Raw genomic sequence first — 25,001 nt, forward strand, 5'->3', positions numbered from 1 at the left:
ACTAGAAACAAAGAGGGAGCAGGGTGGCTAAATGGGAACTTGGAATTCTTCTTCTTGTTCTCACTTTTGGAATGTCTACCATGAAGTGTTCATTAGGCCCATAATTACTCCTTTAATTGCAAAGCCAATGTCTCAATTGCTGCCTTGTGAAACACAGCTTGCAGCAGTGTGGGCTGGGTTGTACCTTCCAAGAGATCAGAAAAGCATCTTATCAAAGGATCTGTATTCAGCTCTTTTCAAAGCATGGCTTTGGGTATTCCCACAAGAGAAAGGAAAAAAAGGATTTGCAGAAATAGGTCTTTAAGTATAATCATAAAATACTTAACTTTGAGGTGTCTAACTGGAATGGGAAATGGGAAAATGGGTTTTACAGGTGAACTAAGGAGCAAGAACCCCTCACTAAATGATCATTTCCTGTAGTTATGGTTAATTCCAGGACATCCCATTTGCCTGAAGAAGGACTGGGGGAACAGTTGATGTCATTGCAGTGCAGCTGACAAAGCAAAGCATGAAACACCAAATCCAGGCCTCAGGCATATTGTTCCCATGGCAGTGGTTATTTCCATGCTAATGCTGGTTCCTTCCCATTTCTGTCCATTTTTCTACCCCTTCCTCTCCCTTCAACACATCAAACCCTCCAAATAGGAAGCAATTAAAAGTCCCTATTGAGCACTGATGCCCAGGAAGAGATATGGATTGTTAATGGAGTCATCTTAAACTCCTCTCTGGATGCTGAGGGCAGGAAGCAGATGCCTCTGCACTTATCAACTCTTAGAGGCTGATTTGGGGGAATCTGGGAGCATGGAGTGAAGTCAAAGAAAGACACAAAGAGGAAGAAGCCCTTGGATCACTCTGGAGAGGTGCCTTTGGTGTTCACACATACAATATGCATTGAGATTTTCCATGCTAAACAATCACCAAACACCTGGAAAAAAGGCAGTGAACAGTGGAGGACAAAGCTGGCTGATTGTCTATACACACTAAATGCAAGCTGACTTGCTGAGATGGACTAACTGGCAGATGAAATTCAGAACAGGTGTATGGTAAGATTGAGTCCATAGAAAATAACAAGTTCCCTACCTGTGTCTGGAATGAAAATGTAAAAATTCATTGGAAAAATGAATAGAGAACAAAACAGTTATTGCAGCAGTGCATAACAAAGAGACAAAAGATAATGAAGAAAATCTGTTGACTATTAACAGTCAAACTGTAGAGAAAGTAAGACATGAGAGGCCAGCTGTGCCCTTCTCTGTAAGCATCAAGACTTCCTCAGCAAGCAACAGCTCCCAGTGAGTGGGACCAGAGTGGTTCTCATTGTGGGTGCCCAGTTACCCTGAGAAGCTGGAGCTGCCCTGTGACCTCCCCCAGACTGAGGCAATGCTCCATTTTCCAAGCAGGAAGAGACTGCTGGACCACTACAGCTTTCATTCCATGGCTCACCTTACACCAGGACAAGGGAAGCTGCTGAACTCTCCTTGCCCCTCCTTCCCAATAAGAGGCAGTGCCTGGGTTTGGGCAAACCCCAGAGACAGCAGTGCCTTCAGAGAGGGCTCTGCCCAGTCACCAACAGCCCTGCTGGCACATCTCCAGGACAAACTCAGGACTACAGCAAGTGGAGAGGCACATTTTCTTATCCTCCTGTCACTTAAATGCAATTCACACATATGCCAACTAAGAGCAGGAACATTTTAAAGGTAAAGCTCTTCCACTGGAAGTACAAACACAGAGCAAGCCCTCTCCAACTGGAGAGGGAGGACAGTGCTGGATAAAACTACAGTGCTGGATAAAACTAACTTTCAGAAAGTAACTGTTGCCAGTTTAGCTCTGATAACAGGTCCTCTAAATACCATTTAGAGACAGTTTTTCCTCCTTAAGATTGCACCCAAGTCTGGACATGTAGGTATTCTCTTCATCAGTGGGCTACCCTGGTGACCAGCTGATATCGAACCAGCCATAAATGTTAGAGATGCCAAATGCCTTAAAGGCAGGTGAGAAGTGCTAATGCTGTTGGCTCAATCAAGGCCTTATTACTACTCCAGACAACAAGATTTTTCACTCCCACCCTCTCCATAGCCTTTAAAAAGACATAATAATCTGCTTACAACTTACTGTGTACAGCAGATCCTCTGGAGTTACAGGGCTGATGAAAATGGTGCGGAGACATCGCAGGCAAGCTTCAATAAACTTCAAATCTGGCGAGAGCAATCCTGTAAATATGGGCACATCAAGCATTCAGTGTCAGTATCTTTGTTCATTTCAGTACTTTAGCAACATTTACTGACACAGATCCATTATGGGAGGAGTACCTTGCAATAAGGCTGGGATAATATGGCAGTCTAGGAGGGATTTGACATTGTTCTCTGTCCCCATGGCAAGGCTGCCCAGGACCACTGCACATTCTGTTCTCAGCTCCGTGCTTGAGGCCTCTTGCTGGAGTAAATACAGCAACCTGCAAACACAAGCATTTTTAGAGAAAAATTCATATGGAAGAGAAAATTTCAGTCTAAAAGAAAATAATCTGAATCTTGCTATGTAAAGAGGATGAAAACCTTAATAGAAAGATGAAGACTGAGTAAAAGAGTAGAGTAACACTTCATTCACAACCTTCTCACACTGTGTGTTCCTACACAACTTTTGCTTGGTGTAAAAAAAACCAAGTAAAAAATCAATTGCTACAATCTCTTTCTTAAAAAGGTATGTCACAGTACTGACATCCAGGATGGGCCTTTCAGGATAACAGGGAGATCCCAAATTTCAGTTAAAGGAAATGAGTTTGCAGTTTGAGGCTGATGGGAAAGAGAACCTTAACACCATTGTGGGGATGGTTATCTGTGGCAGTGATTTCTTCTGGGTCACAACTGCAAAGTAACTCCATCACCAAGCACAAGCATGGGGTGGGCTGAGAGTAATCTGAGTTTAGAACACTGAGAAATGATGACATAAAGCAAGCCCAGGAAAGTTGTATGTGCAGAAAGGCAGCTGTATTGGAGCTAAACAGGATCACTGCAAGCCTAAAGCACATCTTGCCAATAGTGTCATTTGGGTCCCAATCAATCTGGATTCTTTCTACAGTATCAAGAAGCAAAATACATCATCAGTGGTATGCAAAATCATCACTAAGGAAAAACAGCACTCCCTCAATCCAGTGGAATCAGATAACTTTGCACTACTATTACTTCTTTACAGACACGTGATTTTTTTTTCTCTGTCCTCTAGACCAGGTAATGACAAGAAACAAAAGCTTCTGTGGTGATGTACAAACACACTGAGAGATCCTGGCTAAAATTCATCCTGGAAAAGAAGAGAATATTGAGCTCCTGTGTGGAAAGCACAATCTCATCTACTGTTCTAACCCTGGCTGACTCCTCTGCTGTATGTGTTGGTAAATATTGATCTAATTACTAATTAAAACATGACAGTAGCAATAACCTTTTTAAAAATAACTTTCAATAACCTAGAGGCCAATTTAGAAATTCAGCAATGCAAGAGTATTTCCTTCCATTTTCACTAGAAAGTCATGCAGACTTGCTCTGTGTCTTCCCTGTACAGACCACACCAATGGCCTTCTCTCATTATCAAGGTCTTGAACAAATAACCTGTTGTTTGTATGCAGAAATGTTCAGTCACAGAACCACAGAATCATTCAAGCTGGAAAAGTCCTCTCAGATCATCAAGTCCAACCATTAACCCAGCACTGCCAAGGCCACCACTGCCCCATGTCCCCAGATGCCACATCCACACAACTTTTAAATCCCTGAAGGGATGGGGACTCCACCACCAGTGCCCCAGGCAGCTGTGCCAGGGCCGGGCAAGCTCTTCCAGGAGGAATTTTCCCAACCTGAACCTTCCTGGCACAGCTCGAGGCTGTTCCCTCTCCTCCTGTCCCTGTTCCCTGGGAGCACCCCCAGCTGTCCCCTCCTGTCAGGAGTTGTGCAGAGCCACAGGGTCCCCCCTGAGCCTCCTTTGCTCCAGGCTGAGCCCCTTCCCAGCTCCCTCAGCCTCTCTGGTGCTCCAGCCCCTTCCCCAGCTCCATTCCCTTCCCTGGACATGCTCCAACCCCTCAATATCATGTCCTAAAAAGACTTTTTTCCCTAAAAGGATTTTTAAAAAATTCAAAAGCACATTAAATTCTGAAGGCTTTTCTCTTCCAAGGAAAGTAATTGCTATTTTCTTTCCCATTAACACCCCACAAGTGGGACAATGTTACAGTTCTGCTTCTCTTAAAGAGCAAAAATTAAGCACATCAACTACAATCTCAAGTCTAACATGCTTAAAATAGAAAGCCTTACCTAAAGTTTATAATTAGTGAAGATCAAAATTTAAGTTCCCATTTTGCATACAATAAGTTTCTGAAATACTAATAATATCCTTTTCTACATCTTTAAAATAAGTCTGAGGTTCAGATCAGGTGTTCCACAGAGCTAGACACGTATATTGTAATATTTTCTATTTCTGTCTTTAAAAGACAGAACTGACACCAAGTAACACCGAAAATTAGGTACTCCCATGACAAACTATAAAATTACCAAAAGTTTAAAGTGAGGAGAATCCATATAGTCACTAAAGATAGAAATTCATTAATAAAGTACTGTCAAGCATTAAAGACAAAGATTCACATCCTTCTGTTGTCCAGGGGAACATCCTGGACTGGTTTGTTGTTTCCAGGCTCTAGCCAAGACAAATTCAGCAAAGATGTAATGCATTCCTCCTATACATAAACATCATCAGGATAAAAAAGAAGAAAAATGGCATTTATATGCAGGGGACAGAAGGGAAGATTATAATTTGGATTTTGGAAACTGTAAAACAAGATTAAGGTATTTTTTCATAGTTCACAAGTCCTAAGAACACAGTGTCCCTGCATAACCTGGATCCCTGCTCTGCAGCCTTGTCCCTTATCAGCCAGCCTCTGGATTCCAAAGCAGCAGAAAGACTGGAACAAGGCTGTGCTAGAACCACCACAACACACTTTTGTGTGCTTCAGGGGAAAACAAAAGCACAAATACACAGAAAAGGTTCTCTAAAGGTACTAATCTTCTTGTTGGCACTCTTCAGCCTGTGGTCCTGCAGTAAAGCTCATTACAACAAACAGGAAATTAAATAAATAAACCTGATGAAAGGATCTTACAACATCTTCACAAGCATTTTCCACTGGTTTAAAATGCAGTATTTACATTTAGATTAGTATTTTTAGATTAGATATTTCGATTTAGATTAGTATTTTTTTCAAACTTCTATAAGGCTTCTTCAGAAAATTTCCACTTACATTTATATAAAATACAACTTCTGCCCTTCTAAGGGCAATTAAATGATTAAAGCTTTTTTCCTCAGGTGTCAGGAATGATATCCAGGAAATGAGGAAGGACAGGAAATCCATCCAGAGGGACACTCCAATGGACTCCATGAACAACCATGCCAAGAAACAGAAATGGGGTCAGCTGAGGCATGATCACACCTGGGAAAACCATGGATTATTTTAAAGTAGAAAACTTGCAAAGGAAGCAGCTGCTGAACAAAAGAGAACTCCAGTGGCTTAGCAAGGAAGAGACTCGGCTCAGCTTCCTCTTTCCCTTGATGATGACATTGGGTGTGATGCACCAGAGTTCCACACCATAACACACATGTGCATGGTTTAAACCTCCCAATCCAGTCTGAGCACCAACCTCACAGTTACAAAGAACAGAAATGCCCTTTTTCACATTGCAGCCCACTCACAAGTTGTCACAAAAATGTCTGAAGTTCCTGAAACACCTGGCAAGGAGATGAGACTCAGCACTTCGTCAAACCCCACAGGCAGGCACGTGGAGGAAGAGCCCAGGATAACAGTGAGTGCTATGAAGCCTAAGACATCTTTTATCAAAGTATATTAATAGCTAAGAGCTTTAATTGAGTCATGCTTAGCTGAACATTCATCACCAGCCTCTTGCAAAGGAGATGAATACACTATTTGTGGGATTACTGTATCTTATTCTACCTTGGGAGATGCTTGTACTCCAGTCCATTGCAAGAAGGCCCAAAAGCTCTCCCCTGGAAAAGCCTGTGATGAACACACAGATGAAAGCACTGCTGAGGTGAGTTACCCCTGCTGCCTGACAGAACATGGAATAAAAAGTCACTGCATGCATAGAGGTGACCTCTGAACATGCTGCAAGTCCCAGTGAGAGTCAGCTCCAAATAGTGAATGGAATTAATGGATTGAAAATAGCTCAAACAAGGCAGGAACACCAACTTTTTTTTCAATCTCTTCTTTTTAGTGCTAAAAAGCACTACTTTTCAGACATAACAAGAAGCAATCCCTTTCCACAGAACTTCCCAAAGACAGAACAAGCATAATTTTAAAATCCTTCAGAATAATTTCTGTATAATATCTAAAGTGACAAACTAAATAGCTTTAGATTCTTGCACAAATACACTCAAAAATGAGTGATTTTTATGACTGCTTGTCACAGAAATTTATCCTGGAGTGAATGCCAGTTTCTCCTCTGGAACCAATGGCAATTCCAAATCTCCAGAGGCTGGATCCAAGAGACCTGGGCTAACTCTACTCCCTAAAAAGCCCTACAAAGCAAAGATAACTCTTTCTGAAATATTTCCCACAGAGCACAGTTTTTTAAAAGAGCCAAGTTGAGCAGTATGCAGTGTATAAGTAGGGAAGCTGGCTGCACAGAGAGCTTTTCCCTTGGGAGTAAAAGAGTCTCAGCTTGCAGCTCTAGTAATTTATCCTAATGCTCAGACATCCTCACTAACATTAATATTCCATGAGCTGTTCTATATACACCACAAAACCTGCAGCCAGTCTGACCCTTCATGTAACTAAATCCAACTTTGGAGAGTTCCAATATCTACTGAGCTGCAAGAGGTATGGATTTGCAAACTCCACATTTTTCATGACTCCAATCAAATTCTCCCTCCCCTTCCTCTTTAATGATGCTTCACTTGGAAACAGCCCTGGCTCCTCCCCTGGAGCCCTGTTTACAGCAGGAATAGTCCCCCAGCATTCCATGGGTTCCTGTCCTGGTTCCTACCCTGGTGTCTCAGCTCCCTCAAGGTGTTCACACATCCCCTCCCTTCCAAGTGAAGGCCACTGAGGTGGCTGCAGCACAGCCTCTCCTCTTGGTTACCAGATCCAAACCCTCCATCCCAGTGCACCACCACTGTCAGACCTCCAGTCTGAGCTGAACTTATTCCAGTGTTTCCCTCTAAGCCCATTCCATGACCCACTCAGCAAAAGAAACACATCCTTTCTTTGCAGCCATTTATACCAGAATAGGAACACACAGCCCCTGGAAGCAAACAGAGATAAATTCACACCAACAGCACTCACTTTTTAACTTCCACAGTGAATTACACTGGTTCAGTTTAAGACTGTTTTTGAGACTATAAAAGCCTTTTGTTCCACAAAAAGTGTGTTAAGAGGCATCACACAAACCAACATCTTCACCTGGTCTTGCTTCAACCATCTTATCACTTTGCTCAAGACTGATGCCTTATTCCTATGTTCACCATTGGACTGTTCATTCCATTGACTTTGACAAAACACATTCAAACTTCATTCTAAATCTTCCAGAAATTCCTGTCTGATTTACAATATCAGCCAGCTTATGACCACCATGTGAACAATTACTGTTCATTAAGACAAACTAAGTGTAAAATGTTTTTGTCTGAGGATATCAAGTGACCTTATACCAAAAATCAAGCTGGTTTTACTTCCCATTCACCTGCAGTTTGAAATTCTCCATTGCATATAAAAAGATTACACTACAGTCTCACTGAGTTTGGTATCACCAGCCAATATCCTGCATCAGCACATGAAAGAGAACACCAAGAACCAATTTTTGAGTGATTTTGTACAGATTTGACTCTTCCAGCTCCTTAAGAAGAAGTAACACGAGGTATCACAAAGCTACCTTCCACATGATATTTTTAAACTTGAAACTTAAAATTCTAATGAAAACACACAAAAGAAAAGGTGGCATTGGAAATACATCTTGTATTAACATCCTTCTTTTTGCTATCAGAACAGGCACTTCAGAGATATGGGGCTCTATAGCTTCTAAACAACAGCTCTCACACAATTCTGCTGACTGCGAATGTTTGCCTTGACTCACCTGTACTCCACAGCTGTGTTAGAAGAATACCTTGCTCCAGTTATACACATCATCCTTGTGGAGAGAGTTATTCCTCATTAAGAGACATGTAATAATGCAATCAGGTCCTGACTCCTGACTTGATTTGAAGAAAAGCAAAGAACAAGCACAGGAGAGCATCTGCTCCCCACTCTTTCACCACCCTGGAGCAAAGCAAGGCAGGTGAAGCTCCTTCCCCTAAGGCAGCAAACCACACCTGGTCAGATCATTGCCCTGAGGGGTGCATGGCAGAAAATCCCAATGCAAACTCCACAAAAACCAAAACAAGGCATCAGGAAACAATTGTGTCCTGACCTCTTAAGGACATCCAAGAAATTTGGACTAAACACTCCCTAATGTGCATGACAGACCTCACAGTACTGAGTCCAAGTGCAGGGAGTTCCTGGAAGCAGGCTGGGAACAGGCCAGGGACAAGGAAGGTCCGAGAGGATGTTCAGACCTGATAGCAGCACATTACTGACAGCCCAGCACAGGCCAGCCCTCAGCTCCTGCAGGCCCCAGGGCAACCAGCTGGGCACAGAGGAACACTGGAGGCAGGAGGAGCTCTGACACATCCTCAGGCCTTGCTCTGAGGCAGGATCAAACATGGAACCATATGAAGTGGCTGTCCTGGTCAATTTTCTAGCTCCCATGATGGAGATCCACAGCACTGCCACCCCAGCAGCCCCTCAGCATTGCAAGGCACATTTCTCCACTGCTGTAGGGCAAGTCCTGCTCTCCCCATTCTCTGCTCATCTGTCTTGTTTTTAACTCCACAGAACAAGACCTGCTTTTTGTGAGCCAGTTTTGTGTGATGATTGAGCTGAGGCAGGTCTCAGTGCAAACACAACACAAGAAGTGGAGGCAGGACATGGTCAGAAGCACCAAGGGTGGTTCTGTGAGAGGAGCTCTGTTACACCAACCTGGCACTTCACCTGCACTGCCAGGGCCAGAGCCACCTAAAGATTTCCTTTCTCATCTTTTTTACCAGGTTACACAGTTACCAAAGCAGCAATCTTTTATTCTTTTGGCAAACTCTAAAAGAACACTGCCTGAAGGAATTTGATTATGTTTAACAATAAATTGAAAAATAAACTGTCATCTTGGTGTGTTTACAGGCCTAGAAACAATTTAAAATCCCAATAAATTCTTACTAATTTTCACTTCCATAGGCAACCTAACAGTCTGCTGTGCAAAACTCAAAATTCAAGTGATGGAATGGAAGAGTCCTTCAGCTGTTCTACATGGCCTTTAAAATGTACTCCAAAGAAATTTTAAAAATTTTAAAACTCAACAGTTAAACAGAATCATTGATAAATGCCAGGGAAAGATTAAAATTAGCTACACAAAATTCTTTGAGGGCACCTACCTAGAGAAAGCTTTGGGAAGAAGTGCACTACCACCTTACAATGCCAAATAATTGACTTTATGTGATAGGGGAACAATCAGCTGGAAGTTAGAAAATCATTTTCAGTAAGTGACAAGAATGATTTAGTGATTCTGTTAAAGGCCCTGGGTGGTTGGGACTAAGATTTGATTTAAAAACTGTATTAATTTTGGAGCAAAGGAATAACTGAAGCTCTTAATGAAGTGGATTGGACTTTAAATGCTGAACTCTCAGCAATAATTAGATCAGCAGTAACTTCATTCAGGTATGGGTTTTTGTCAAAATCACACACAGAAGAACTTCAACAGCTAACTACAACAAACAGGAAGACAGAGCTCTGATCTGCTCACTGGAATTTAACATTGCTTTCCCTATGCTCTGCCATCCCCACAGGAAAGAAGGAAGGGAATGATCCCAGGACTGAAAGGCCCTGCTGGTCCTTTCAATGACAAACCAGCAATGCTGCATCCCTCTGGGTACAAAGAGCTGCTCCTCAGACCTGGAACACTGACTGATCAGGAATTCCTCCTGCTCATTTCACTCAAGGGTCTCCTTTTCCAATTCCACCTCTGTGAGCCATTTACAGTTCAGAGGGTCGGGAGCCAGCAGCACTACAGACTGCTACTGCATGAACAGCACTTAGCTCAGAAGCCCTGTTAAGATGACTTAGAAAAGAACAATTTATATTTGAACTGATGATTCCATCATTTCCCTGAGATTTAGGCTGTAAGAGGAACTGATAGAAAGCATTAAATATTAAACTTGGACTCCAGGGAGGACTCTGATGTGGTGATAGACACACAAACTGCAGGATTTGTTCTTATAAAACTGCTCAGTAAAGGGGCATACCAACAATTACTGTGGATTTCTTGGTCTCTGCTAGCAATAATGTGGGGCAGAAAGAAAAAAAAGCTGAAGGACTGGACAAGTAGGAAACTGTTTTTGCCAATGCTGTTGTGTCTTAGCTTTAAGTTGCTCTGCCACTTAAAGAACTTGGCCTTAAAATAACTTTTGCCCTCTAAACTTTAAAAATTCTATTTTCTAGGAATACTACTAAAATGCAAGAATTTCAAAAAGTAACATTTCTGCAGCATTGTCAGGGGCCCAAGGCCAGCATTCCATGAGAATGGAAATTCTATGATTCTGGGAAGAGATACAGAAAATCACTTCTTGGGAAACAAAATCCACACACAAGCTGGCTATTTCCATTCTGAACATCCAGGGCCAAGTCTGTGCACACATCTGGACAGTTTTAACACCTCCAAGTTTTAAATTCCAGACATGGCAACTCTGCAAGCTTTCTTTAATCAACTTTGTTTTCTCTAGCACCCTCTTCAGAATAAGCAGTGCAGAGATGACCACAGGTCAGACTGAACTTTAAAGGGCCCCAAAAAAATTCATTTAAGGTATTGATACATGTCCCTTTCCAAAGATGACACCACTGAAGAGCCAGCTGACAGACTCTGGAGGTCACTGGCCCAGAAATGACATGGATCCACCATTCTTCCACAGCAATTGCTTCCTTTGTAGGAAGATCCTCACAGGACTTTGCATTTCTTTGCAGTATTTTAAAATAATAGGGTTATTTCATATATTCCAGTAGTATTTGGCCTGATTTCAAACAAAAGATACTTCTAGACTTGTTTCCAAACCCCATATGAGTCTGTTCTAATATTTGAAGATACTGTATTCTTTTCCACTGAGTGACAGGTCTGAAGGGGTTCCTTGGGTCTAAAGAGTATTTTCTGAAAGCCTGAGAGAGGAATATTTGGGTAAGGAGAGAGAAGCAAGAAATGAGTAAAAAACAAGCTGAATGACAGGACAAAGCTGCAGTAGAATTCTAACAATTCCCATTAGAGAAGAGAATCAACTTCCTGTGGGAGCCTGAAACTGAACTCTGTGAAAAGAAAATTGTTCCTAAAGACTTAAACCAAAGAATGTCATGTTGGTTATTCCTCTCCTCACTGAGGGAGAGGCTTAGCTTTGCAGACTGGAATTCCCCAGCCCCCTGCACTCCACCAGCTTCACTGATTAGAAACCACATCAAAAGAGCCAAAGGATTCCCACCTCCTTGACAGAGAACACCAGAGGAGTTCTCTAATCCAAACAGTCTATAATCTACTCAAGTCTGTCTGCAACACCTTGAGGAAATTGTAAAGCCGTCAGAAAGGCACTTGGGGGTAGATGATGTCAGGTTACAGCCAGGGAGGATCACTCTCAGTGTATTTCAGCTAGTCCTCCAGTCTGAAGAGCCTTTTCTGAGGATCACTGAAGGAACTTCCAGTCATTTGAGAATAACTTGTCCTGAAGAGAGGACAAGTGTGATAGCTCACTTTTTAACATTCCCCAGGGCCAGTCATTTCTCTGCAGTTGTAGATTAACTGTATAATTTACCTGGGAAGCCAGAAGGCATTAACAACAATCAAGAAAAAAAGCACTTTTCAATTTTCCTTACTGGGCACAAAAGCAGCAACAAAATGCAGGACAACTGAGGGAATAGAAGTCCTACAAAATGTAAGAACAGGAAGATTCTAGATTGGGAAAGTGAATCAGCAGGACTTGCAAAAACTCCTCAAGACCTGTTGCTGATAGAAATTCCTTAAATTTCTCATAATCTTCAACAAATGCCCATTTTCATCTTCTCACCTCCTGTGAAGTCTTCTCTTCACCTGTTTGTATGTGGTCAAAAGGGAAGATAATCCAGCAGGTTTGGTACAGGGGTGGCCCCTCTGCTAATCCCTAGAGAATTTCAAGGGCCAGCCTTGGCACAAACTCAGTGTCAGTGAGAAGATACTCTCTGCAAATAAAAAGCATTTCTGACAAGGCAATAGCAGCTCAGGCAGAAGAGTTTTGGACCTGGCTGCCATTTAAGCAAAAAGATACAGGTGGGTGCCACACTGCCAGCACAAGGACTGCAGTGCTCAAGGTTTTCATTCTCCACTGCTGCAAACTGAGGCTGGAAGAAAGCTGGAGGAGAAGAGGGATGAAATGAAAGCTGTAGTGAGCAGTCTAGGAGCTAAAGTCACCTGTTCAATTTGTACTAGTGGAATCAGGGTCCAGAAAATGTTAACATCAGCTGAAGCAGCAAGGTACAATAAAGTATGATCAAAGGGTTTTAATTCTCTGCAGCAAGTGGAGCAGACAAGCAAATTATCTCAGATGTTTTTCAATATTTTAAATTAAATCTTAAACATAACCTTACACATTTTCAGTTATGAACTCACAGGCAGTTGGCTGAAGAACAGGATTAAGATACAACCACTTTCATCCATCATTAATATCAATGTCAAAAAAATAGATTTTATTCCTGAGCTGATAAAGTTCAATAAAAACACCAAGACTACTTTAGAGAATTCTATGAAATTCTAAATGAAAAGCATTACTCAACAGCCTGTTCTGTAATACATGAGTTTAACAGATATTTCAAGTCTCTCTCAGTTACATTAAAGAAAGTATTCAGTCAACTACAATCAAAGTTAAAACAAAAAAGTGCCTGTGATCGAAGGATCATTATTCCAGACCTGTTGTGAATCAGTGAAAAGGAGAGTAGCAAAGGACATACCTTGGAACTGCTCCCAAAACAATCAAGTTGGCTTTTTGTTTGTTGTTTCCAATTACAGCATTTTTCATATCTCTGTAAATCCAGAAAGAAAAACAAACCCTGGTAAATTATGCTGAGGTACTGAGGGCTTATCTATAGAATTTACTATTTCCATGAGGCTTATCAAGCAGTTTTCCACATGTCCATGCTGCAGCTACAGACTGGGCAGTGCTTCAGGGCACAGTTCCCTCAGCCCACAGGAAAATACCCCAGAGCTCTGAGATTCCACTACATCCCAACTCCTGCAAGTAAGCAAAAACCCAAACTATCTCACATGCACACCATACACCAAGAAGTCTTATTACTGACAAAAACTAGATATACTGGTTCTTTGTGCCCACATTGTCACTAGACTTCTAAAACAATTTCAAAACCCCACTACTGGTTGGGAAGTCAAATATTGGGAATATTGGGAATTGGGAAAGTATTAACTGAATAGTCTACTGGGTGCAGGGAAAGGCAAGCTATGAAAAAGGAACAAGGATCCATCAGCAGTCTCCAGAGACCAGGCTTTACTCTCTTCACCCCAGGCTTCCTTTCATGTATTTCAGCAGGACACCTAAACATCTGTGCATCAAAATCTCAGGGATTAAATGGAAACCAGAGTATTTTCCCACCTGAGAGTCACTGCAAGGTTATACACATGACAGGCATTCATACCAGAGAGGTACCAGAACATGGGAAGCACTTTGGGAAGTGGACACTGGTTGCACACACTAAGAATTCCTATGAAAACATGTGATTTGTAATCTTGTTCAGAAAATTGCTACTGCATCCTAAAAACCACCAACACCTGCTCTTCCTTCTCTTCAAATGAGCACATTGAGCATACATGAACATCCAGAGAATCTGAAAGCAAGCTTGCAGCTTAGAACTGGTTTCTGAAAATCAAGATGATTCAATTCTAGGAAGCTTTCTAGCTGTTGGGGCCTTTAAGAGCACAGAATAAAGAGAGATCAACTTCAGGTAATTCTTTACCACCAAAAAACCAAACCAAAACTGATAAGCTAATCACTACACATATAATTTATTCAAACAATTTGGGAGTGTTAGTAGTTGCTTGAAGTGAGCACATTTTCTTGCCTTTCTATCTCTCCCAGCTGCTATCTGCAATTTTTAAGGAACATACAGCAGCCCTGTCCTGTGAGATCTGCCCTGGCCAGCAGGAACAATATTCATTCCTTTGGTGTGCACTGAAAAATCAGATTTCACAAGCAGCAGTCCCAAGAGCCCCAAGTTTAACAACTCCCTCCACTACAGTTGTCAAAGACTTCTTAGCCAAGGCAGGCAACTCCTTACTGGCACAAACAGGACCTCCATAAAGCTCAATTAGCAGAAGGTAATTGCCTGTTCTGCCTGAATTTCTCCACATGCATGCACAAGAGTACTTGAGGAATTCCAGGCTAGCTCCAAGTCTAGCTGCGATCTCAGAGCTCCTGCATGGGATCGTCACTAAAAGCAGCTCAGCTGCAGCTCTGTGCACACCTGAACCCAGCAGAGTCAGGAACCCCCTGCAAGGAGCCAGCACTGAACAGCAACTCCCAGCCCAGCATCAGAGGAAATGCTGCACCTTCCCGTTGTGTCCCCCTAAGGTGGGTAACTTCACACCATCAGGCAGGAGGGAGAGGAGAAAGAGCAAGGTCAGGAGACAGGCTAAGCTGGAAACCCCTGAAAATTCCACAAATGGAGTTGAAGTTGTCACTAAAATCAGAATCAGTACTTCAGTGGTTTCTATGCTGAACCCTTCACATTAAAGATAATTTTTAAAAGTTTGTGAAATGCAAGAGTCAGTCCAAACAGTGGCAGAAGCAAGGGTCAGATGTCTCAGAGGAATAATGGAAACTGCACCAACAGATGTGTCAAGTTCAGGCACCAAAGTGCTCAGGCCACCCCAAGACTTCAGAAGAAGCTGCCTCTCCCTGCTGCCCTGAGGCACCAGAGCCATCAAAAACTGCACCCTACCCACAACCTGCAAAGGCATCTCAGGCAGCTAAAGGGGAGGCACCAACCAAACACTCTGGAAATTACCAAACATTTTGGTGATGCTTTAATACTCTGTGCTTGTGATTTTACATTGTATTTTGTGTAAAAAAATCCAAAATAACAAACAAAACTGAAAACAACACTAACGAACTTTTGTGACCCCTGCTCCAACCCCCAACAGAATGGTTTGTTAACCTTATAATCATTTAAATAGTATTTCCTATTAGAATTTCATTCAGAGACCCTTTCACAAGTGGCAGGAGCATGACCAAGTTCCACAACACTCAAGTGGAGAGGGTAAGAGAGGGCACAGTACTGATCTGTAAATTATTCAGATTAATTTCTCCATCCTACTTTCATAAAGTTCCTCAGAAAACCTATGTCAGACAGGTAAGAAATGGCACAAACTTGAGATTTCTGACAGATCCAACACATGTACATTTGACCAACTTCAACTTGCAGGCAAGTCAAAAACCCTGAGACTGAAAACATGACCAGAACCTGTCAGACAGTGCTCAAAGGTCCCCATGTCTGGGTGCACTCCCAAGCTCCTGCCACACTTCTCTCTTCCAAGTGCCCCCTACAGAAGTGACCTATTCAATACATAGGAAGCTGTGGATATGGAAAGCAGAACACCCTTAAAATGCCACATTCAAATGCTGCATAGTAGTAGACTTTTTTGAGTACTATGAAAAATAATTATGTAATTGCATATGATATTTTATAGAGATTTTTCCTGATCAGGAAGCTGGTTCCCTAAGAAGCAAGGAACTACCATATGCTGTCCTGGACTACCAGGTCCTTGGTGAATCACAAACCTTGGAAAAACTGAGGGCAACTCCCTCATTTGAGAACATTACCTCCAACAAGTTCAAGCTTGCCTGATTTCAGATCCAAGACATCATGAGATACATCCAAGGAAAAAAGGCAGCAAAGATCACTATCTTGTACAAAAAAGGAGGCAACAAAGAAACCTCAGAAACTGAGTCCAAAACTAACCCCCAGTTTATTTCCAAATGTCAGGCACCCTGCTCCCATTTCCTCTGTGCAGGAGGGAAAAGGGAACAGCAGTAACAGCGCAGTTACAGGGAGATGAGAACTCCAGAAGTACAAAACAGCCCTGGCGACTCCAGGCCTGACCTGTGACAGGACCATGATCCAGAGGGAGATCCAGCCTTTCCAACTCCCAGCTCAGGGTATGAGCCAGCTGCCAGCAGCCTCCCAAGAAAAACTCAGAGCTGACACCTGCACCCACAACACCTCAGCACCAGCGAGTGTCTCAGCTAGAACAGCCACTCTGTGGAGAGTCCAAAGACAAACCTGGAGCTCCATAAAGCAGAGCCCTTAAGGTGCATTTGATGTTGGCTAGGTTTTTTTTTGATTTGGGCTTTTATCTATCCTGTATATTAAATCTTAGTTTAGATTCAAACTAAATTCCAAATCATTTAACAAAATGACCTTCATTACAATCAATTTAATGCATAGACTTAAAATCTGATATTTATGCTGACATGTATTATAGTGCAATAAAGTAATTTACATGGAAAAAAACCTGCAAGAAGGAATAACACAGGCTGCCAACAATAAAATACTGCAGAGCTCCTAGCTAAGTGCTTGGGAATATTGCATCCTGAAGTGCTAAACCAGCTTTTTCAATCTATTATTGCTTCTTAAAGAAATAAAAATATCGTTTCATCAGTTGAACCTGTATTCATTCAGCTTTAAGTTATGAAACAACCTAGAGACTGGAAAAGCAGCAAGACTGATTTTCTTCCTACAACTTCAGAAAATCAGTTGGGTGATGTTTATCAGCTATAACAATGTTTCAGAACATTGCAACCCAAAAGCAATCAGTTATTAATTAGCTATAAATAAAATGCAGTGTATGCTAGTATACGAACACAGCATGAGTGTTTAAAAATATTTTAGGAGTACATTAAACTAAAAAAAAAAAATCTAATTTCCATCTAAATACAGCTTGACAAGATTTACAAGAAGAACTAATTTGCCAACTGTGCATGAAGTTCTGGTTTTATTTTGATATTTAATGTGTAATTGTTTAAAGGCACCAGATATAGCCACTTCAGACAAGCAAGAAGTGACATTAAATATAACAGTCTGCAAGTAAAATATGGTCTTTCAGTTTCAATGATTCCTAACCAATATTATTAAATGTCTACATCCTGAGAAAATGAGCAGTCAATGAAAATTACTATTGCAGAAGGAAGCTGAGGAGCTGACCTTTACCCTACACAGAAGTTACTGAAGTTCAACATCTCAATGAAGTCAGTTCTAAGTTTGGGACTCCTTCCACAGAATAAAACCCCAGTGAAAGACAACAGTGAGCTCAGGTCCCAACTGAGAAAGAAGAGACTTTCACAGCACCCCCAGTGAGCCCCCATACCTGCATCTCTCCTGCAAAAGAAATCCTGAGAAAGCAGCCTGGATACAAGGACATGGTGACAATTTGGCTCTACCTCCTTTTTTAAACTATAGTAAATCAAGTACAAACAGAATAAATTATAAAATTCTGTTAGGAAGCCCTGGAGCTTTCCTACATCACCTTCCATCAAAGCAACACAAAAGATCTTGAAACGAGCCAGAGTGACTGGAGGAAGCAGCCACAGGAACTCCTCAGAAGAAGAGGAAATAAACAGCCTGCATGACATTTCCTCATCTTATGGCTTTTGAAAACAGCAGAGAGCCACATCTCAGGGCTTCCTGACAGAGGAGGGTATCAAACATGAGCTGAACAATCACAGAAGGAAAAGCAGCCCTTGGCACCTCCAGCCAATGCTTTCACTTTTACTATAAAATAGTTCCAAGAGATTCTGAGCCAGTTATGCAGCCAGACAAAGCTCCCAACACAAAGCACTGTCAGGGCTGGAGTTTCATCTAGCAGGGGCTGTCCAAAGTCACAACAACAGAGTGACACAAAGCAGCATTCCCAAAGGCCTCAAAAACTCAAAATGCAACTTTTTAAAAAGCTGAGGTACTGCAGCTGATACAGGGACACAGCTCAGAGAAAAACCAGCTGCCCCAAGTGCAGGAGAGTTTCTCAGTTTCAGGATCATATGAGCAAATGGCACCTGTGCTGGCTGGACTACAGCCACAAGCTCACTGTGGACAAGCTAAGTTTGGATAATTATGCTTCCTACAGCTTTTGTCTCCTCCTCCTCCTCCCTTTTCTCCACTCTCCCATTTTTATAGATGGATGGAAAGCAACAACAAGATTTAATGACCAGTTTTTGAGTGTTAAAATACACCCATCACTATTTGTCACAGAATTCATTTTTAAAATGGATATTACTTTGGCTTGAAGCTGTTTTCTACTCCTTTAGTAAGTAGAGACCAACATGACTGCTGGTCCAACCAAGTGAATAAAATTTGACAAACTCCTGTCAATTCAAGCAAACCCCAGAAGTCCTAAATCAACTTATTTTTAAGGTTAACCATCAAGTCAGGAAGCAAAGTTTCAAGATTTCTAATCCCATTTAAAAATAGCAGTTGATAAAACAATAAAGATGATTTTACAGGAAATAGCAAAGCAGCAGAGCAAGACAGTGTTACTCAACTCCTTTGAATTTTAACACTTAGAAACTGTGACACCATCAACATACAGTGCAAACTAAACAAACAACGTTTAGACAAAATCCCCTCAATCCATGGTTGTTCTCAATATTAATTCTGTACTCTCAGTGCATAAAATCAAAATGCTGTAGAAAAATAGCACCTGGCTATAATTACAGCACTGCAGAACTGTAGAATTTAACACACATAAAGCTAAAAGTGATCATTTACTCCAACTCCCCCATATCTCGAAGCCATTGAAAATGCTTGAGCTCTTATCTCAAGTATCCTCTCTGCAGAGGCAAATTACTGTGTCAGGAGTTTCCTGACAAAGAAAGTTTACCAAACAGAAAGAGAAGTGTTTGAGTGGCCCATACCTGTAGTTAGAGATCTTGATAGCTTACTCCTACCCTGAATTTATCCTGCTTTCCAGTGCTCCTCTTGCTGTGTGTGACAGACTGAAGAAACCTCCCATACCAAACCTTCACTTCCACATAGGAATTTACATCATTCAATTCACCTGCTGCCCTTCTGATCAAGCTTAACAAGGTCAGCTCTCCATGCCTCTGGCTACAGTTTCAACTCAAGTTCCTTTCCAGTCTCTGCCTGGACTGACAAAAGGGAGAGGGTGCTTTTCCCTCCTCTCCCAAGCAGGTTTTATTGCCTCATCCTTTGCACTGAGTCTGGATATGGTGCTACAAGTTGCATGAGATCGGTAATGGAGAAACATTTTGCCTCACTCAGTCTTAACAACAATGTAACCCAAATTTAAAGTGTTTGAAGTTAGTGGTAGATGGGAGTTCAGCTAACTTCTATTATGTAACCAGTATAAGCTAAAAAACCAAACCAACAAAACCACAAGAACCATAACTGGAGAGAGCTCTGCATTATCAGCATTTCAATTTCAGCATCAATCTCTGCTATTTAACCACACTAGGTCCAAAAGAATTATTCCAACAGAGGTGTGGGCAAAACAGCTGCAGCTCAGCAGAACTCTCACAAATCCTCACTCAGAAAATCCCTGCTCTGTGATGCCAGATCAGCAAAACACTTCTTTCACAACTGTCCCAAAACAGCCAAACCACGTGAAAAGAGCAGCTCCACCACTGCTGCTTCACATGAATAACCCAAAATATCAAATACAAGTAACTGTGGTACCTTTTTTTTAATGTCTCTATCTTCCCCCAAGGATATTTCATTTCCCAGTATGAAGGACTGCCTTCAGCATTTAGCAGTGCATCCCACAGCTTAAGCAAAAACTGAATGAAAATTCATTAAAACGAGAGGTATCTGTAACACTACATTTTTACTGCATTATTCTCCATTCACTGTCCCTTTATTTAAAGTTACTTTTGCCCACTGTCCCATTTTAAACCCACCACTCTCTATCTACAGAACATTGCCCACCACAAGTGATTCACATGGAGAAGATTTGAGTTTCATTCAGGACAGGAAAATAGCTTAAAGTGGCCTTGCAGCATGTGTTTGGCTGCTCTAAATGAGAGCCTGGAATATTGTTTGGCACTGTCCACTGCACCTTAGGCCAACAAGCACTGAAGGACCACCAAACCCTATTAATTTAACATAGCTACTACTCATTAGATTATCATAATCTGAAGTCTCTCTGTCATGAAGCAAAACCTCTGATTTTTATCTCCTAATAGCTATCAGAGCTAAGATGATGCACTGGCCTAGTCAAGCCTAAATTCCCTTTTTCAAATGGTGTTACTCATTTCTCATTAGAACAGAAATCCTCTAATATCTCTATGCCCATAGACTCTCTCATTCTGGAGTTTCTGGACATTTCAGATAATTCCTGTTTGAAGTATATTTTAGCAAGTAATTCTATGAGCTAGCCTTCCTGCCATAATCCCCCAAGAAAAGTATCTCAAGAGTTGACATTATCAGTTCAGAGCACAGCACAAACACAGCACACATACTACAGTCAGCTGAATCATCTGGTACATAAATTAACTGGAAAACAGGGTTCTGTCCCTTGCATGTTACTAGAAATATCATCCCTTTATGTTAGCATAAAAGTTCCATATTGCAAATGGAAAATGAGCTTCTTTTGGAAAGCTACTAAATTCCAATTTTTAATACTGATTCCAATCAGTGCAAACTGGCAGCTCAGAACCAGAAACTCCAACACTAAGTATGAAGAATCACAACCTCAGCAGCACTGTTGGCTCTCTGGCACATATCCCTTGGGCCCAACCTCCAAGTTCAGTCTTTACAACACCCCCAAAGAACAGAATTATTTCTCCCCCAGCTGTCTGCTGCTTGCACCCTCCCTTGCAGGCAGCCACTGCCTTTGTGCACCAGATTAATCAGGGGAAGGTAAGCTCTGAATGGCCATGTAATGTTCAGCTGTGCTCAGCCTGAGCTCTGTTACTGAGCCCCACCTCAGCACCCCTGTGAGCCCATCCTCCCCAGCTCCATCACAGTCTGACAGAGGCTGTTCCTCCTCCCTCCTCTGACCCTGAGCCTCAAGCCATCACAGCAACTGTATCACCATGCTGAGGGCTGTATCAACACAGGGGTTTTGGAGAAAAGTGGCTTCACAGCCATCTCAAAAGTAGCAGTGAAATGGAGTCAATAACCATCACACTCTCATGGGCTCAGAGCAGTAAATGCAAAGCCTGAAATATTAAACAACCCTGTGAAGCTGAAGATTGTTGGCCAAATATCAGATACACCTGAAGTTTAACCCACCTCCAAATATTACACCAGGAGCTGCATACAGAACAACTTACTTGCCAAAAACAAGCTATTCTGCATATGCACCTTTTCCTGCATTATAAAAAATGCAAAAGTGAGAGTACCTTTTCTCTGGCAGGAACACATTTGCATTGAAATGCATCTCCCTCTCTTCCCTCTGTGTACACCATCCTTCCACCTGACTAAAAAAACCACTGCAGCCCTGAAAGCCCCTCTTCACAGAGCACTACTTAATGCTCAGATGTTTAAGCCTTTCAGTTCCTCCTCTCCCTCCAAAAAGCCTTCTCTCACAGTTCACCTCTTGAAAGGGAAAAACCAAGGAGCAGAGCAGTGCTGCCAGCACCACCTAAACCTGCTCCAATTTCTGTCAGATCCTGCAGCTTCCCAGCTCCAAGCCACAAAGAGCCTATCCTGCAGTTCACAAAGCTCCAACAAGGGACTCAGGAGCCTCTTCCCTCCACACATGAATGACTCTGCACAAAAACAATGCTCCAAAAAATTACATCACTTGTTTTTAGCCAATAACATCTCCAAGTTTCATGTAGGATATGCATTTACTGCCTAGGAGACAACAGAATTGACCCAAATGTACAAGGGCAAACCATGACAGGAACAACCCTCTAAGGACTGCTCTGTTGCCACATGGCCAAGGGAATATGCACAAAACCAAAAAAAAGCTCCTGCAGAAAACTGAGGTTCAGAAGTGCCCACTGGGACTGAAAATCTGATGCAGCTGTTTGGGATGCAAAATGTAGAGACAAGTGCTGCTCATCACTTAGTGTAACAGAAAGTTGAACAGATAAGAAGAACCAGAAGCAAAAAGCCTCTTCACAACAGTGTAAAGGGGGGTAACTGTTGCTCCCTTAGAACTGAGGTGGGAATTTCCTCTCTTCCCACTTCATGAAGTTGCCTCTCATATTTCACAGAGTTTTTGTGGTAGCCAAGTGTGAACACTGCACTGATGATCCCTCCAACAGTCATAGCTGAGAACACAGCACACTATTACACAGCCAGCTAAACCTCTGCCTGGAACACTTATCACAGACCCAAACTACAAAATATAAAAAATAGTTGGATGCAAAACACACACAGTGTGAGGGCCATGTGCCATTTCTATAGGATGCTTCTTTCATTGTGCTGAGAAATAAAATGCTCACACAAGGTTGGAAAATGCTTGTCTACTAATTCCTGCTGGCCATAAAGGACAGGAACAGCAGTAGCACAGGAATTCTCAGTGCACCACAAAGATGATAATTTACAAGTCTTAAAGCATGACACCCTTTGACTGCTGAGGAATAGCCTGATGAGAAACAGCTGGGACCTTGAGTAAGCCAGGCTTGTCAGAAAAGATGCTCCTTTCAAACCCAGCCTTGAGGTGGGATTACACAGCTCTCCATAAAATGATAGATTGCCACTTTGAAGGCACCAGGCTAAATGTAATCATAATAAAATGTCTCTCAAAGAAGCCCCTGACCAGCAAAAAAATTAGAGGATAAAAACAGGTATCAGTCTTGCATCTGAACAATGTAGTCCTGAGCTTAATAGCAGGTGAAAAGCAAATGACAGTCTAAGGATCACAACACAGATATGCTTTAAAAAAAAAAATACTGCAAAGCACAAAATGATCCTGTGGGAACAACCCTGGGACAAATGAAGCTCTCATAAAAGCACAGAAATTTACAGAAGCACTTCTGTTCTGTTCCTCTGCCAATAACAGCAAAACATTGACGAGAACCTCAGAGAGACCACAGCATTTAATGCACTGCAGTATGTGTGTGAGGCAATGCAAGCACTGCCAACACGAGCTGCACACCTGACATCAGTGCTGACCTTGCAGAACGCACTCTGAGCACACTGGAGAAAACCTGAGCTCTACAACAGCAAGAGAAAAGGGTCACAGGAGCACCTAAGGAGACAAAGCAAACCTTTAAATATCTCTCAAGCATAAGCATGGCCACAACTTAGAGTCCATGTTTACAGAAGGCAACTACTATGTTAACCTTGCCCAACTACAAAGACAGTAAATAAAAGGTAAATCCACACACACCAACACAGATGTGGGTATGGAGATGGGCCTTGAACACTTCAGTGCACCACCAGGTACAGTACAAAAGCCAGTAGTCATCTCAACTTCTCCAATCCTGAACTGAGATTCAGGATTTAGTGGCAGGTACAATTCTCCCCTTCCTGTCCACTATCCACAGCCAGATGAGCAGGACAGAAATTATGTGAACAGAAGTTCTGCAGGAAACTTGGCATTTTGAAATAAGATCAATAGATCCACATGCAGCAGTAATGGACAACAAGGAAATGGTTTCTGCTTTCCCAGTAGCAGGAAAATAAAAAAGGTCTTAACCAGGTAAAGCTTTATTGTCTGGATGAGGAAAACTCTGAACACCACCTCTGAAAATTCATGGGAAAGCAAGGAAAAAGGGAGATTTTAATAATTTAAATGCTTTCTGAATATGTAATTAAAGCTTTCTCAAGTTACAAGATGAAAACTGGACCGGCATGATTTTCAAGTTCAAGAAACATTTAGGTGCATTTTACCTTTATCAAAGCTCATTCAGAAGTTGGTTTTCATTAAAATTACAAGGATGCAATGAAAAAAAGCCCCAAGCCCAAGTTATCCATTCAAGCATACAAAAAACAGGACTATCATAACTGAAGACAATCGGCAGAAACAAAGCCTCTTACAACAGCCCATTTTCTGATCCTTGATATTCATACAGCTCCATCAATCAAAATAAAAATCTAGGTCATCAGTATTTCCAGCCAGGATGCAGGGAAAAACCAGCACATCTTAGGAAACAAAGATTTTCTGCAAAGGATGCAGCATATCTGGTAAAGCTTCTGACAAGCACTTCTGGAAAAACTTTAATCCTTTCCTACTCCACCCCAAATACTAGATCATTCTAACTTCAACATCTCTGCATATGCCCTGAAATCAAAGGGAGAAGGACAAAGCAGTATTTTTCTGCACAAAAAGAATCCTGGGCTGACAGAAAATTTTAATATATACACCACTCTAAATTCCATCTTTTATATACATTTTTTATTCTTTCATACTCTTATTCTATCTTTTATATAAATTTTTCTAAATTGGACTGTCACACACCCACCCACCAATATTTGCAAAATAACATATCTGCCACAAAGGACTGGCTCAGAGTCAGTAAAGATACTCTCACAATTGAGATTTCAGCCAGAGCATCGCAAATACAGTTTTACCATCCAAATCTGCCCTGTGAGAGATTTTGTGAAATAAATTGCTATTTTCTTGTCTTCAAATACAAGCAAAGGATCTCAGCATAGAATCCAATGACACCCACAGATAAGATGAAGAATTTCAGATGTTATCCAAGACAAAGACACTGCCTAAAACTCTTGTTTCTGGGAGATCAGTTATACTGCAAAAGATGAATAACATATCAAAAGAGAGGGAAGGGATTACCAAGGGTTGTGGGCTCCAGCCCTTTGAAAAGGAAGGAGAGCAGGGAAGGAGCACCAGCCATGGCTCAGAGCATCTGCCAGGGAGAAAAGAGGGGCTAAGTCACCCCACTGGGCCACTGGATGAGACACATCCTTCCCCAGGACCACCCCACCACCCTGA

The 25,001-nt window shown here is 41.9% G+C and overlaps 1 protein-coding gene across 7 annotated transcripts in view; it reads right to left on the reverse strand.

The window, feature by feature from the left end:
* ARMC8 (armadillo repeat containing 8) overlaps positions 1-25,001 on the reverse strand; it is a 60,980-nt gene that overhangs the window by 32,739 nt on the left and 3,240 nt on the right. For 6 of the 7 annotated variants that reach the window (XM_058812624.1, XM_058812626.1, XM_058812631.1 and 3 more), the window contains exons 3-5: positions 13,076-13,147; positions 2,307-2,449; positions 2,110-2,207 (exon numbers count right to left, since the gene is read on the reverse strand). In XM_058812624.1, coding sequence (XP_058668607.1) covers positions 2,110-2,207; positions 2,307-2,449; positions 13,076-13,147 — 313 coding nt within the window. The remainder of the gene's footprint in view (positions 1-2,109; positions 2,208-2,306; positions 2,450-13,075; positions 13,148-25,001) is intronic. The other variant, XM_058812627.1, reaches the window with a different exon arrangement.

The sequence above is a fragment of the Ammospiza caudacuta genome, chromosome 11, assembly GCF_027887145.1.
Source record: "Ammospiza caudacuta isolate bAmmCau1 chromosome 11, bAmmCau1.pri, whole genome shotgun sequence".
NCBI classification, from domain to species: Eukaryota; Metazoa; Chordata; class Aves; order Passeriformes; family Passerellidae; genus Ammospiza; species Ammospiza caudacuta.